Raw genomic sequence first — 16,765 nt, 5'->3', positions numbered from 1 at the left:
GAAAAGAAGTATTGAAAGTCCATTGTTTAATGACATCAAAATTAAGCCTAGGTTTCCCTGGAGTACCAGACATTGAAGTCCCCAGAGCTTTGAAGACTTATGCCAGGAAGACTTGCAAGCAGGAAATGAAATCAGCTTTAGAGATAGACTTGTGGTAAACTCAGAACCAATGGCTCCAGCTGCATATGTAGCAGAGGATTACCTTGTCTGACATTAATAAGAGGGGAGCCCCTTGGTCCTGTGTAGACTCCATAATACAGCATAGGGGAATGCTAGGGCACTGAGGCAGGAAGGGATGTGTGGGTGGGGAGCACTCTCCTAGAACCATGGGGTACAGGGGAGTGGATGGGGTTTTAACTTGGAAGGGGGATAACACTTGAAATGTTAATAAAATATCTAATAAAAATAAATAGATTCATGCCAAAAAAAAAAAAACTTAACTAAACAAACAAACAAAAAAGCCAAGAGTGCAGAGCCATCTAAGCCCCTTGACTTCAGATACAGAGTTATAAGATCTGGTGGTTGACTTAATGGGTTTTGGTCTTTCTCAGGCCAACATTTCCTAACTATTCCACTACTTCCCTTTGGAATGGTAATGCACACTCTTTGTTATTATATGTTAGATTTGATTTTTTTTTATTTTATAGAACATGACAATTACAAAATTGTGCTGAGTCCCACAAAAGACTGAAATTTTGATCTCTGCTGAAAATGAAATATAATAATTTATGGAGATTGACTAAATGCATTTTAAATTGTTATGTAGTCTTAAGCCTATGGATTACAGAATGTGTAACATCGTGGGTTGAATAATAATAGTCTGTGAGGCCTCATATTTTGGAATACTTGGTCACTGTTTGATGGAAAGTTTAGAGAAAATTGGAGATATGTCTTATTTTTAGAGGTTGAAATTTTTGATTATCATTTAGTAGATGTTGAGGAAAACATAAGAGATGCTGCCTTATTGAGGAGAACTGTGATCCAGGTAGGGATTTTCTTACAGATTTCAAAAGACTTCAAGCATGCCCATTGTGCTCTTCTTGTCTCCAAATTGTAAAGCAAGATGCAAGATCTCATCTCTTCTTCCCATAAGGCCTTTGTGTAGCATCATGGATTATTACTCTGAAACTGTAACCTCCAAGTTAAATGTTTTTATATGTTCATTTAGTAATAATGTCTTATCACAGTAACATAAAATTAATCAAGAGTTTTAATAGAAGGAGATCAGGACAGAGTTAAATAACTGGAATTTGACTTATGAATCTCTTTATTAAGAAAATTTTCATTAGATTTAATTATTTATAAATGTTTGAGTCTTGCTAGGAGTATCGATTTATGAGTACATATGATAATTGAAGGAAGAGGCCTTTTGTGCTATGGATTTGGGGTACAGGTGGTTGTGAGGCTCAAGATATGTGTTGTAATAACTCAAATAACTGAAAATTCTTCTGCAAAATCAGCACATGCTCACAAATACTTACCTTCCTCTAATGCTTAAAAGCTTAAAAGTGTTTTCATTGTATAGATATTGTGTCAGTTAAACTGCTTCTAGTTTACATATAACTTCATTCTATAACATGTTTTTCTAATTACTACTGCCAAAATTCAAATCAATCTTTTTCCTATAGAATAAAACTGCTGAAACCATAAGAGGAAAAAAGATCCACTTTTTTGTGCTAGAATCTATATTTAGTTCTTACCGTGTGCCATTGAAATTTCTGAATAATTTATCAAAATATCAAGAGTAATTGCTCAATATATGATGGACAAATGGTAAGAAAATATATTAGTTTCTTTTTGGCTAATATTTACTTATCAGTGAGTATATACCATGTGTGTTCTTTTGTGACTGGATTACCTCACTTGATATTTTCAAGATCCATAAATCTGCTGCAAATTTCATGACATCATTGTTTTTAATAGCTAAGTAGTACTCCATTGTTTAAATGTACCACATTTCTGATCCATTCTTCTGTTGAAAAACATCTTGGTTGCTTACAGTTTCTGGCTATTATGAATAAGGCAGCAATGAACATAGTGGAACATGTGTCCTTGTTATTTGCTTGAACATCTTTTAGGTGTATGCCCAGGAATAGAATAGCTGGGTTCTCTTATAGAACTATTTCCACTTTTTCTGAGGAACTGCCAGACTGAATTCCAGAGTGGTTGTACTAGCTTGAAATCTCACCAACAATGGAGGAGTGTTCATTTTTCTACAGGTCTTCACCAGCATCTGTTGTCACCTGATTTTTTGATCTTAGCCATTTTGACTAGTGTAAGGTGGAATCTCAGGGTCATTTTGATTTGCATTTTCCTGATAAATAACAATGTTGAATATTTCTTAATTGTGATTCCTCAGTTAAGAATTCTCTGTTTAGCTATGTATCCCATTCTTAATAGAGTCATTTGGATCTCTGGAGTCTAACTTCTTGAGTTCTTTGTATATTTTGGATGTTAAGTCTCTATCAGATGTAGGGTTGGTAAAGAAATTTTCCCCATCTGTGGGTTGTTGTTTAATCTTAATGACAGTGTCTTTTTTGCCTTATAGAAGTTTTTCAGTTTATTAGGCCCCATTTGTCAATTGATGATCTTAGGGCATAAGCCACTGGTGTCCTTTTCAGAAAATGTTCCCCTGGACCTATGGGTTTGAGGCTCTTTCCCATTTTCTTTTCCATTAGATTCAGTGTATCTGGTTTTATGTGGAGGTCCTTCATCCACTTGGACTTGAGCTTTGTACAAGGAGATAAGAATGGATCAATTTGCATTCTTCTACTTGCTGATAGCCAATTGAACCAGCACCATTTTTTAAAAATGCTTACTTTTTTCCACTGGATGGTTTTAGCTCTATTGTCAAAGATCAAGTGACCACAGTTCTGTGGGTTCATTTCTGGGCCTTCAATTATATTTTATTGATCTACCTGGCTGTCTCTATACCAATACCATGTGGTTTTTATCATGAGTGGACTGTAGTATAGCTTGATATTAGGGATGGTGATTTCTGCAGAATTTATTTTATTGTTGAGAATGCTTTTTGCTATCCTGGGTTTTTTGTCATTCTAGGCTAATTTCAGAATTGCTCCTTCTACCGCAGTGAAAAATTGAATTGGAATTTTGATAAGGATTGCATTGAATCTGTATATTTATTTTGGTAAGATGGCCATTTTTGCTACGAGATTTTTCCATATTCTGAGATCTTCAATTTATTTCTTCAGAGAATTGAAGTTCTTGTCATCCAGATCTTTCACTTGCTTGATTAGTGTCACACAAAGATATTTTATATTGTTTTTGACTATTGTAAGGTGTATAATTTTCCTAATTTCTTTTTCAGCCTTTGAGTAGAGGAAAGCTACTGACTATTGTGAGTTAATTGTAATACCCATGATATACCTCATAGACCATATGGAACCCAAGAAGAATGAAGACCACACGAAAGTGTGGACACTACAGTCCTACTAACAAAGTGGAAGAAAATAATCTCAGGAAGTAGAGGGAGAGAGGAATCTGGGAGGGACAGAAGAGAGGGAAAAGAAAAGGGGGTCCATTTCAGATACACGAGGAGATAGGGGAGAAGTACAGAGTGTCAGGATTTTGAAAGGAGGTATGTGTCAGTTTTGAAGGAGCAACTGGGAGTAGCCATTAGAATGTCTCAAATTTCAGGGAACCCAATGTTTCCCAGAACCCAACAGGGAGGACATTCCAACCAAGGGGAGGTAGAACTGGTAGAGATGATATCCAGTGGATATACATGGTCCCCAGTTGAGGAATGAGTCCACCCACCCACCTCAAAAATATTAATCCATAATTCCTCCCATCAAAAGGAAATGCAGAGACAAAAAGTAAAGCACAGAGATTAAGAAAAGGCCATCTAGAGACTGTCCTACTTAGGGATTCATCCCAACTGTAGACACCAAACCCAACCACTATTGCTGATACCAAGAAGAGCTTGCTGAGAGGAGCCTGGTATAACTGTTCCCTGAGAGGCTTTGCCAGAGCCTGACCAATACATATGCAGATACACACAAGCAAACATAGAACTATGTGCAGGGTCAACAATGAAGGAGTTAGGGCAAGGACTAAAATGAATTGAAGGGGTGTGAAACCCCATAGCAAGAACAACAATATCAACCCAATATCAACCAGCCAGACCTCCCACATCTCCCAGAAACTAAACGAACAACAAAAGAGTATACATGGTGAGACTCATGTCCAGCTGGATATGTAGACAAGAATTGCCTTATCAGGCATGAATTCGAGGGTAGTCTCTTAGTCCTGTGAAAGCTGGATGTCCCAAGGTAGGGCAATGCTAGGGTTCTGAGGCAGGAGTGGATGGGTGGGAGGGGGAGCACCCTCATAGAGCCAAGAGGGAAGGAAAGGGGATAGGGTGTTTATAGAAAAGAAACTAAGAAGGAGGGTAACATTTGAAATGAAAATAAATAAAATAACCAATAAAAATGGAAAAAAACAAAAATAGTGAGATTATAGGCTAAAAACATTAAAAAGTGATTGAAAGTAATTAAAAACTCAGTTGTATTTAAACTCTGTATATTAATCTACAAACTAATAGATTTCATAATGCCTCCTTATATATTTATTTGGAGTCATAAAAATCAGTCATATCCAAAATTGCCTATACAGACCTGTTAATAATATAATTAATAAAATACATAGATTGAGCATAAAGGCTAAAATATTCAATATCCTTTTGGGATGTAATTATGATTATTCACATGATAGAGTTTCCTAATTACACTAAAATATATTGTATTTAAATTTAAAATATAATTCATGTAAACCAAACATTTAAAAACTGGAGGTTATAAATTTGAGTCATTGGGTTCATATATTAGTATTTGGAAAGCTGGGCAGTGGTAGCCAACACCTTTTATCCCAGCACTTGGGAGGCAGAGGCTGGCAGATGTCTGAGTTCAAGGCCAGAGCGAGTTCCAAGACAGCCAGAGCTATACAGACAAACTCTGTCTGAAAAAAATGAAAAACAATTAATATTAGAATTTGGAGAGGAGGAATATCTTAATTAAAGCACTCATATATAAAATTCCCAGAAGAAAACAAAGTTAAAACATGCCTATACACCTAAATCTAAAACAAGACCTGGGTGGTAAAAATACTTGCTCAAAACAGTTGTATAAGGGTGGGATTCAGTCAGTGAATAGTTGCATATTTGTGTCTACAACCTGGGTAACATGCAGGTTACTCAGAAACACATGATTAAATGCTATGATTAACCATGAATTCCAGGAAAAAGAGAGCAGTTGTAATTGCTCCACCTTCTAGAGTATAGGTCTCCATGCATTTATGCATTAGTATGATTAACAGCATAATACTAAAGTATATCTAATGAGAAGGTTTGTACATTCTGTCTCTAGGGACATAGGAGCTATAAATCCTCTGATCTTACAACCTGACTCAAGAGGCTTGCCTCACTTATAAAACATATTTTGAATGTGTTCTAAGCACTTATGTGTTTGGCAATAAACTCAAGGTTTCACACAGAGGTGCTACTCTTTCTAATGATAGGTGTTCTGTGACCACCGAATATCAGATGTTTTGAATGTTCTTTACTTCACAATGACCATAGCAAGGTAATTCTATCTACTGATAATTTCAAGTTTCTTATATCTGAATCTGTGTGAAAACTGCATGCAGAAGAAAGTGAGCAATATGAAGTTGCACATAGAGTCTTTGCCAACTAACACAATTGCCTCACATCCTTTGTTACTTTGTTAAATTACACAATACTTCTCTCTTAGTAAAACAACTTAAGAATTAATAGTACAAATTTTAGGGACTAATGTGATAAACTTATCTGTACTTATCTGCATATTTGGGGAATGAAGGAAAAAGATAATTTTCAGCTTTGTATTTTCTTTTCCTCAGATCAACATAGTGATCTATAGTGAGAAAAAAAATGTCAATTGTACCTAGAATTTGTGAGAACAGTGAAGATTTTGATGCAGCCACACACTGAGAAACCTAGAGATCTGATCTAATTTCATCAACACAAAATCTAAATACATTAAGTTATAATAAGCACCATAATAAGCACATAAACATTGAAATAATTTAAAACTTTCATTGATCAAGTAAAATTGAAGATGTCATTTTTGTTTTGTGTTTTGATTTTGTTTTTGTTTTCTGAGACAGGGTTTCTCTGTGTAGCCCTGGCTGTCCTGAAACTCACTCTGTAGACCAGGTTGGCCACAAACTCAGAAATCTACCTGCCTCTGCCTCCGAAGTGCTGGGATTAAAGGTGTGCACCACCACTGCCCAGTGATGTCATTTTAAATAAAATTGTACAGTATATAGGAAATTAAATAGTTTTCATACCTTGTATTCCTAGAAGAAACTCAAAATAATTATGCACATTTGATAAGTGTTTATGCCTTTTCAGAAAGTACAAAAATTTTAACTTCAGGCTTTTACTGTTGGCATTCACCATACACCACATACACACATGCACACACACACACACACACACACACACACACACACATAATTTTACTATTAATTTGTTTTACTTATTACATACAACACTGGTATTTCCACATTTCACTTCATGTCCAGTATTCTCATACTAAATATAAACTCATGTTGTAAACTGACCCAAAACTTTACAGCTATAGAAAATACATACTGTTTGCATCTTTTATCCTGGAAATCTAGAGATATCAAGGTGTTTTAGAATATCAGGGAATACACCCAATAGAAAAATGTGACTAAGGTTTTCTTATATTAAATAACATTCTATTTATCCAAAGGTGGTTTATACGTGTTTATCTTTCATGATTCAAATCTAATAACCTGCACAGTTTTATTTTGTTAACAGTTTTCAAATAAATGCAAGCCTAGTGGTTTTGAGTCAGACTGAGTGAAGACTGGTTTGACTAAAAATGATGCTTGCTGAGTGGTAACTTTATTATTTAAATAGTGAAGGGAATCCAAATTAGGATATCTAATGGTTCTCTTATGTTATGTGTTTATATGCTTTGAATGTCAAAAAATCATAATATTCTCCTGCGCATTTTTTCTTTATGATGCTTAAGTTTTCTTCTCATTTGATTTTTTTTCTATTTTGTTCAATAAGCAAATAAGAATATAAAATATGAAAAAATGTTCTGAAAAGAATGTTATTTTAAATGATTCAGATCTCCTGATTTCTAATTATGTTTCTAATTTTTATATTGAGTACACTTGCTCTTTGTCAATACCACACATTTTTATAACTCAACATTGTATATGTTAACTCTCATATTATGTTTGACTCTTGCCCCTATTATTTTCTCACCTCCCTACAAAACTCTTTATCATATGCTACAACTTCAAAATATATAGTGTTTCTTTTGAAATTTATTCTCACAATTCTGAAAAATTAATGGGACAATTGATATTAAGATGTGCTAATAAGCATTGGTGCTAACGAATATACAAAAGTAGTAGTACATGGGATTGGAAAAGAAAAAGAGGTAATTGAGAAAATGAGTATATTTAATTGTGTAAAGTAGAAATAATAATAGTAGATAATCAGACACATAGGCTTTATTATTCACTTAAGCTCACAATATACTAAAATAAACATGTCTACATCAGTAACTATAAGGGTAACATTTTAAAATTTTTGCTGAAGTAAGTATATTTTTTACCCTCAACTCTAAAGATTTTTGTGTAGTGTACAGAACATTGTAATAGGTGATGTGACAATTACTTTCACTACCTCTATTCATGTTCTTCAGGAATACCGAATATAGAAATCAAACATTTGCTTTGGAATTTATTCTTCTGGGATTGACAGATGATCCAGAACTGCAGCTTGTTCTCTTTGGACTCTTCCTCTTCATGTACCTTGTTACAGTGCTAGGAAACCTCATCATTATTTTGGCTGTCAGTCTTAATTCTCACCTCCATACCCCAATGTACTTCTTTCTCTCTAACCTGTCCTTCACTGACATCTGCTTCATCTCCAGCACAGTTCCCAAGATGTTGATAAACATCCAGAGACAGAACAATGCCATCAGTTACACAGATTGCCTTACACAGATGTACTTTGTTATTTTCCTTGGTGGGATGGAAAACTTTCTTCTTGCAGCAATGGCTTATGATCGTTATGTGGCAATCTGCCATCCACTTAGATACACAGTCATGATGAATCCAAGCACCTGTATTCTGCTAACTTTGTTCTCCATAATTAGTAGCATGGTGGATGCCCTACTACACAGTCTGTTGTTGTTGCGACTATCCTTCTGCACATATTTGGAAATCCCCCACTTTTTCTGTGAACTTGCTCATATAATCAAGCTGTCATGTTCTGACACTCTCATCAATAACATAGTGATATACCTGGCAACTTTCATATTTGGTGGACTTCCATTTGGGGGCATAATTTTATCTTATGTTCAAATTGTCAATTCAGTTTTGAAAAAGCCCTCAATAAGAGACAGTTACAAGGCCCTTTCCACCTGTGGGTCTCATTTGTCAGTTGTTTTCCTGTTTTATGGCTCAGTGATTGGGGTCTATATCAGCTTTTCAGTGACTGACTCTACTAGAAAGACTGCAGTGGCTTCAGTATTGTACACTGTGGTCCCACAGATGCTGAACCCCTTTGTGTATAGTCTAAGGAACAAAGACATGAAAGAAGCCTTGAGGAAATTATGTGGTGGGATTCTTTAACACTATAGTTAAACAAAGCTGTAGTCACCATTGAAAACTAGTTTCTATCTTAACACTTGATTAGTCCAGAGTTATATTATATTAATAGTTCTACTGTTAGTTTAAACATTGACAGATATTGTAAATTCTGAGAAATATTACTAATAAATATTATTATTGATAGGTAACAACATATGAAATTGTTTTACTTAGTTATTAGTAAATTTAATGAGATGCATTGTTTTCAAAACACATACATGAATGTATCTTCAATTGTAAGATAATGAAATTATACAATAATATATTAACAAGCAAAGCGGTTTTGTATGTCAAAGATGGTTGAGATAAGATATCTCCTGGATCGGACCCATGGTCTGAGATGCAGATAAAGTCAGACTTGTAACTGAGAGAGGTAATATGCCGTGTGGTAGAACTTATACTAATGTAAACAGGATATTTGAGTTACAAGCTAGTTGATAACAAGCCTACCCTAAGTCTTAGTCATTAATTAGTAAATGTTAGCCTCTATTACATTATTTGGAAAATGAGTCAGGTTTAGAAAAGTTTATATATTTACAGACACAGACACACAATTCATAGTTATATATGTGCATACTTGTATAAGCATGCATGTATAAAAGAATGCATACAAGTGACAAAAATAAAGAATTTGTGAATCTGAGAGTTTGATAACATGGAAAGATTTCTAGGGACAGATATATAAATATAGTACTCATAAATAAAGTTCTTTAAAATTAAAAATTGAAATTGATTATGAAAAGTGACATTATGAGTTTCTAGGTTTATATGAAAATATGTTTTAGCATTCTTTTAAGTGGAGTAACAGATTTAAATCTGAGACAAAGAACATAATTCAAATATTGACCATCTGAGATTAATGAGGGTACCAATTGTCAGTAGGTCTCTTTATAGTACAATGATATGACCTTCAAATTATATTTTCAAGATTGTTATCAAGTCTATTACTTAATTCACACAGCTTATAATATTCCTGATAACTCCCTGATGCTTTAAAATATTAATGTAATAGAATTATTTAATTTTGACTGCGTGTATGTATCTCTAATGAATGTTAGAAGAGAAGCTGAAGAATCCACTGGTATTTGTTAGTCTATTAGAGAAATCAACTTTTCCTCTACCAGCATGTGTAAATGACAGATCCTTAGCTAACTTTCATCCTAGTAGCCAGGTATTCACACTCATTAATGTAGATAGATAGATAGATAGATAGATAGATAGATAGATAGATAGATATCATCATAGGATAATAGTTATCACATTAAAGTTAGACAAGAAAAAACAATAAAAGGAAAGGAGTCCAAGAATAGGCACAAGAGTCAGAGACATGCTCATTTGCTCACTCAATAATATCATAAAGACATTAAACTAGGAGCTATAATGCAGAGGACATGGTAGAGTCCTGTGCAAACCCTGTGTATGCTCTGTCAGTTCTGTGAGTTAGTATTAGGCCTGCTCATCCTATTTTAGAAGACCTAATTTTATTAGTCTTCTGTTTGCACTGTGATACTTGTTTTTCCATCTCCTTATGCTTGGTGATCCATGAATGTGAGTGGAGAAATTTGAATGACCCTCAAGTTCTGGTAGAATGCTACACTAAAGCCATTTGCTCGTGACCTTTTGTTGTTTTTGTTGTTTGTTTGTTTGTTTGATTGTTCTGATTATGAACCTTATACAATGTTTACTTCTATTTCACTAGTGGTTAGAGGATATATGCCTCTATAAATTGCTACAGTGATCTTAACCTAACATAGGTATTTGGAATTAATTGAGAAAAATTCCATTTCTTTTATATTTTCTGTTTTGTTGAAAATCTTACAGTATGCTCCTTCTAATTCTTTGGATTTCCTTGTTTTCTTTTGTTATTGCTCCTGTTTTGTTTCTGAATTTTTTTATTTTGGATATCCTTTATTCAATTTTTAGTTATGTAAGGAGCAGGTCCCCTAACAGGACTGACTCCATATTGTAATAGGAAAGAAAACAAGTCTGGACAATCCAGAAAACAAGTCTGGACAAGTCCTGAAGTTGTAATAACCATATGTTACTTTGAAATCTTATGAATCAAAGTGTGTGTACATAGAAATAAGTTATAATAAGTAAGATAACCACCTGCAATGAAGTCATAGTCCCTTGATAACCATACACGACTGGTTATCTGCCATGCACTTCAGAAGTAACCCCAATTCAAGCATAAAAGAGGAGCCCCCCAGCCAGAGCACTTCATCACACTGGTAGCCATGGACTGCCTCATGTGATCCTCTGCCTTTAAAGCAGCAGCTGAGAGACCAATGTCTCCAACTTCCTGCTCAAGCACTCTTTAGACCTGAGCTGCCAGAAGCTGCAGAATCCCCCTATCTTTGTGATTAAGCACTCTCCGGACCTAAGCTGCTGGAAACTGCAGTCATAAGGACTCAGGTCATATAAGTCAAGAATAATGATGTACTTATTGCTATGATTATTTCTTTGATAATTAGCAGTTTATTATTTGTGTTAACTGTACTGACATTGATAGAGTCAATGCATAGGAAATGTGGCAATACCTCATTATAGTAATAGCCTTAGCATTGGTAACAATATATTGTTTGCTTTGCATTATTAAAGAACAATTGAATGTCAAACCCTCTGCCTGTAGGGTACTCTCTCTCCTCTCTCTGAGATGGAACTGACCATCTCACAGTCAATCCAGTATATGAGTCCTGAGTGGAGAAGGTCTGTTGCCCCTCACCCCTAAAACCTTATCACAACCTGCTCACGACAGATAACATACCAGGCTCTTGACAAGTTATTTTGGATAAGGACTTGTCTATCCTATTGATTTCCTTACAGAATCAAATATTGTTTCATAGATTCATTGTATGGCTTTCTCTGTTTGCTTGTTTCAATTTTAATGATTTCAGTCAAGTGTTTAATTGACTCTTACCATTTACTTTTTTTGGTGTGATTTCTTCTTTCGTGTTCTAAAATTTTCATTTGTGTTATAATTCAGTAACACAATTGCTTATATGAAATATTTTTGACATTTTTAAAAATAATCACTCAGTACTCTGAGGTTTCCTATTAAAACAGTCTTTATGGTGTCCCATAAGTTTGGATATTGTCTGTATTACTTTACATTCAATTGTAGAAGTCTTTAATTTCTTTCTTAATGTCTGTTTTAAACCATGTTTTAGGCAGTAAGAGTTGCTTTCTTTTCATGAGGTTGTAAGCTTTTTGGTATGTCCTTTGTCACTGAAATCCAGCTTTAATCTGTGGTGTCAGATAGGAGGGAGGAGATTTTTCTTGCATCAGTTGAAATTACATTTGTGTTTGAATATATGAGAGAAAATTTTATGAATTGTTGCTATTCTATTGTGTTTGTAAGAATGTTCCATAAATAAAAGTTATATCCATTTGGCATACAACTTCACTTGGTTCTAGCTTCTTTCTGCTTAGATTTTGTTTGAATGACCCATCTATTGGCAAGAGTAGGATACTAAAGTCTTCCTCTTGTAGGGTTGTGAGATCCCACATCTGCTCTGCTACAGGGCTCTGCTGCTGGGGTTAGGGACAGAAAGTGCTTACACTACACTAATACCAGGCAGGTGTTGGGCTGTGGGGAAGCAGAAGGACACCACTCCAGGGGTGGGGAAACGTAGTCTGAGGACAGCCAAAGCTGGTTGGGCTTCTCCAGGCCTGCAAAGAGGGTGGGGCCATCTAAGAGCTGAGAACAGAGTTGGTGCCTATGGGCTGGATCTAGCTCTCTAGGTTAATGGGGGAGCTCCAGTTAGATCCTGCAGAGAGAGTATTTTTTTATTAGCTATTTTATTTACATTTCAGATGGCATCCCCTATCCCCATTCTCCCCACCCCCCTTAGGAAACCCCTATCCCATGCCCCCTTTTCCTTTTTGCATTTATACATTTTTTTAAAAAAATAATGTTAATCATAGGCTTTATAAGTTTGGAAGTGTTCAACTGCAGAGAGAGTCTTGGCCTTGTTGACTGTAGCAAGATTGAACTTAGGCTTGAGCTTGGTGGCAGCTGTGGCAGGGAGCACACAGAATCCTTCTGCAGGAGACTAGACTGAAGCTCTGTAGGCAAAGTCCTTCTCCATGGCTCCCCATGGCAGATCTTGATGAGAAAAGGCAGTCCATGGTTTTAAGACATTTATTGTTATGGAGGAAAGTGGATGAGTAAAACCCTACCCTACTTCTCAGGGAGATCCTGAGGTTAAATACATTTGCAGGGAGGATTATCTGGGAAAAAGAGTTTATTCAATAAGTCCTCCAGGCCTTTACGTACCTCATTAAAATGGAGATCTGTCTTGAGGCTATGTGACCTCAAGTCATGTTCTCTACCTGTGGAGGGGTTTGGGGAGTTACCCTTACATGATTGATGGCCACAAGTCTATGGAGGGCTGTGTCTAGTAATAGAAGCCTGGTGCCTGGGAACAGACACTGTCCCTTCAGGGTCACTGGGGTTTCTAGCCTGAGCTAAACCAGGGACCAGGCTGCCTTTCATAGCCCTACATCCACTCTCAATATGTGATAGTCAATTTGTGATTTAAGCTGTAGAAATTTTGCTTTTATAAACTTGGGTATCCTGCTTTGGCATACATATTAATGATGAAAACAGCTTTTCTTTTGATAAGTATGTGGTCTCTTCCCTTATCTCTTCTGGTTACTTTTTGCTTGATGTCTATTATTTTATATATTAAAACTGCAACACCACCTTGTTTCTTGTATCCATTTTCTTGAAACATATTTTTACTTCTCTTTATTCTGAGGTGATATAAATTCTTGGTATTAAATTGTGTTTCTTGTATGTAGCAGAAAGGAGCATCCTGTTTTTCAACATTCTGTTAGTCTGTATCTTTTTATTAGGAAACTGAGGTCACTGATGTTGCAAGATGCCAATGCCCAATGATTATCAATACTTGAAACTTTGTTGTGTTTTAATCTACTTGTATGTGTACTTTGTACTTTGTACTGTGTACTTAGTTGTTGTTTGTCTATCTGTTTGTATATATAGTGGGAATTTTTGCTTTTCTTCTTTTGCTGGTCAGAGATTATTGATTTTCTGTTTTCTTCAGTGTAGTTTACTTCACTAGTTTGGAGTTTTTTCTAACATCATTTTAAGGCTGGATTTGTAGATAAGTGTTGCTTCAATTTAGATTTATCATCTGTTTATCCGTTTGTGGTAACTGAAATTTTGCTTGGTAAAGTAGTCTGTGTTAACATTTCTAGACTTCTAGAGTCTACAACATATCTGTCCAAGTACTTCTATCTTTTTGACTCTCCATTTGAGATTATAATTGCATCATCTTCTCTTTCATTTATCCAAACTTCCAATTTTGATATAGTATCAGAATAAACTTTGCCTTACTGATAAGACAAAGGTATACTGAAGTATGCAAGATAATTTGTTGTTAAGCTCTATTAACTTCAGTCAATAGCTGTGCTCTCAGTGGTTCTCAAAAATCCCTCTTAGAAAAAAAGAGGAATATGAGTACCAGGAGATGCATAAGATTACAAAGAAGAGAAAGAGTGAGAGGTAAGAGCCAAATATTTCTTTCCAGTTTTGACATCAAATATTATATCAAGATTGATAGAGTTATGTGTAAATAAAAGTAAACAGACATAGAGAAGCAAAATTTTTCTTTTAATTGGAATAATTGTGGGAACAGTCTTTAAATGCTATGAGACACTATATATACTGGGCTTAAGTGTCTTAGGATACTATGGGATAAAACTGAGCATACTCTGGAGATGGAAAAGTCCATTAGGCTAGTTCCTATGCAGTCTGTAAATCATGGTGTGTGGTGTGTGAGTCTAGATGTGGTGTGTGAGTCTCCTTATCAGAAGTTTCACTAATGTCATCAGTCAAGTCAATCTTGTCCAATCTTCAGACCCCATGGGGATTTTAGGCAATTAAACCTTCACTTATTTGTTGAGGAAATTCAAAAACAAAGTGGCTTTCATGAAAAGAAACTATGTATTGGGAAGAAAAGCTGGCATATGAGAAAGACTGAATTATTCCAGATAGTTATGGTGCTGTCATGGGCATCATCAGAGTATTTTGCAAAATTCATTATGGTATAGAAGATATATTGCTTAAAAGGGCATTAATGTTCTTCAAAAACATCAATGTTTATGTGTATGTACAAAAACATTAAATTTATTTAATTCACCTTAGGGAATTTTTTACACATAAAAGAAAGGAGAAATTACTTTTAGGTTATTTCAAAGAATAATCAAATTTGTCTCTTATTTATTTCCTTCATTAATATTGAAACCTTCACATTCTTTTTTCAAGATCTTGGTGTGCATCTTGAGTTTATATTATAGATCTTTATTCATAAATGGATACATTTAGGTTACAAACCAACTTGGAACAGGATTTGTTTAATTAAAGAGGATCTGCTATACTGTGCTTTATTTCTTTTAATTCTATAATTAATTTAGATTTCTGTTTTATTTTTTCAATGAATTATTGATAAAGCAAGAGCATTTTTTGAACATTAATTGATTTATGAGTTTTCTTACACTTTGTTTTTGGTTCTAAGTTTTGTTACATGATATATTATAAAACACAATTATGTATTTTAAGTCTTATGTTTGCATTAAATCATAAAATATGTACTATTTAGTAGACAGTGTTATGGATGATTATGTTATGATTTCTCAAAAAACTGAACATTATATAGGCTTTTGAGGCAATAATTTATAAATTTCTTTTAAGTCTATTTAACTGATACTGACTCTAAAATTGGATTGCTGTTTAATTCTAGATTTTTTGTGTCTTGATTAATTTTTTCAGATTAAATTAGGCACTGTTATTATTTTGAAGTGAGCTTCAAGAACATTTTATAGCTTAGAAAATATTTAAATATATACATACTAAAAGTTTTATACCAATAGGTCACATTGAATTTTCTTTAGAAATACACACATACAAACACACACATATGAGGAGATATTTATGAGTTTATTAAGCACAGTTTTACAACTTTAATATTGAAATAAAAGAAAAATATTAATGAGGTAGTTAATACAAAGGAAATTTTATGTAAAATATTCTTTTTGGTTTCTGATTAGAAAAATAATTTGAAAAATATCAAAATGTAGTATATTCTAGTCTTGCTAGTCATTATTCACCATTTAAAAATTTCTCTTTATTCTGTGCTGTGTACCAAAAAAATGGTAATACTAGTATACCATCAGCAGGAGAAATGTCCAATATTTTAAATTGACTATATATGAATTTTCATATATAACTTTAGTAATGAATGTATAAATGATAAGCAAACATGACAGAATCATATGTATAGTGGTGTGTTAAGAATCTCGGAAACAAAATTTATTCATTATTAAGTTTAAGGAGTTTGAAAAATGTTACATTTGTTTATTTCATTGTTTATTGTCTAGGCATATAGTGAGATTTCTATGGCACATAGTGATCAAATTCAATGGACAAATGCATCAAACGTCTTTGCATTAATGCAAAATACAACTTTATGATTAAAATGTATTTTTACATTTTTGGTGTCTACTATGTTTTATAAGTTTATAATGAAATGAGTGGATGTATTTGAAATCAAAAGAAATAAACTGAGTTTCATATCTTATTTTTTGTTTTGTTTTGTATTGTTAAGAGACGTTTTATCTGGGAAACTTTCTGGCTGTGGAGGAACTTGCTTTGTAAAGCAGGCTGGCTTCAGACTCATAGAGATCCTCCTGCCTCTTCTTCCCCAGTGCTGGGAATAAAGGCATGTGCCTTTATTCCCATTCCTGGCCCTTTTCTCAGATTTCTAATGCTCAATCACTTAAAATTAATTATATGTAGATTACGATTGCTTTAAGCTTCTAGCAGGATATAGTCTTCTTGCAAAGACCATCCTTGCCTGCAAGGACCAGGTCTACTATGAAACATCCACAAGTTCTTTTTCTTCTGTCTTCAACACCTTGATTCTATACTCTACCTTCACCCATCCTCCTTCATTGTCAAGCCTGATAAGCTCACAGATCAAAGATATCAAAAAAATACAGAATATTATAACAGTATTTTTAAACTAGTAGAATTCTAGAT

At 34.3% G+C, this 16,765-nt stretch overlaps 1 protein-coding gene across 1 annotated transcript; it reads left to right on the top strand.

Moving 5' to 3' along the window:
• Positions 1-5,446: 5,446 nt before the first annotated feature.
• On the top strand, positions 5,447-12,086 carry LOC143439634 (olfactory receptor 7G2-like). Its single transcript, XM_076925966.1, has 2 exons — positions 5,447-5,600; positions 7,749-12,086. Exons 1-2 carry the CDS (start codon positions 5,587-5,589, stop codon positions 8,680-8,682), a joined length of 948 nt encoding a protein of 315 aa, XP_076782081.1. The 5' UTR covers positions 5,447-5,586; the 3' UTR covers positions 8,683-12,086.
• Positions 12,087-16,765: the final 4,679 nt, after the last annotated feature.

Source organism: Arvicanthis niloticus, chromosome 27 (genome assembly GCF_011762505.2).
Source record: "Arvicanthis niloticus isolate mArvNil1 chromosome 27, mArvNil1.pat.X, whole genome shotgun sequence".
Classification (NCBI taxonomy): domain Eukaryota; kingdom Metazoa; phylum Chordata; class Mammalia; order Rodentia; family Muridae; genus Arvicanthis; species Arvicanthis niloticus.
This window is presented reverse-complemented; position numbering and strand designations above follow the sequence as displayed.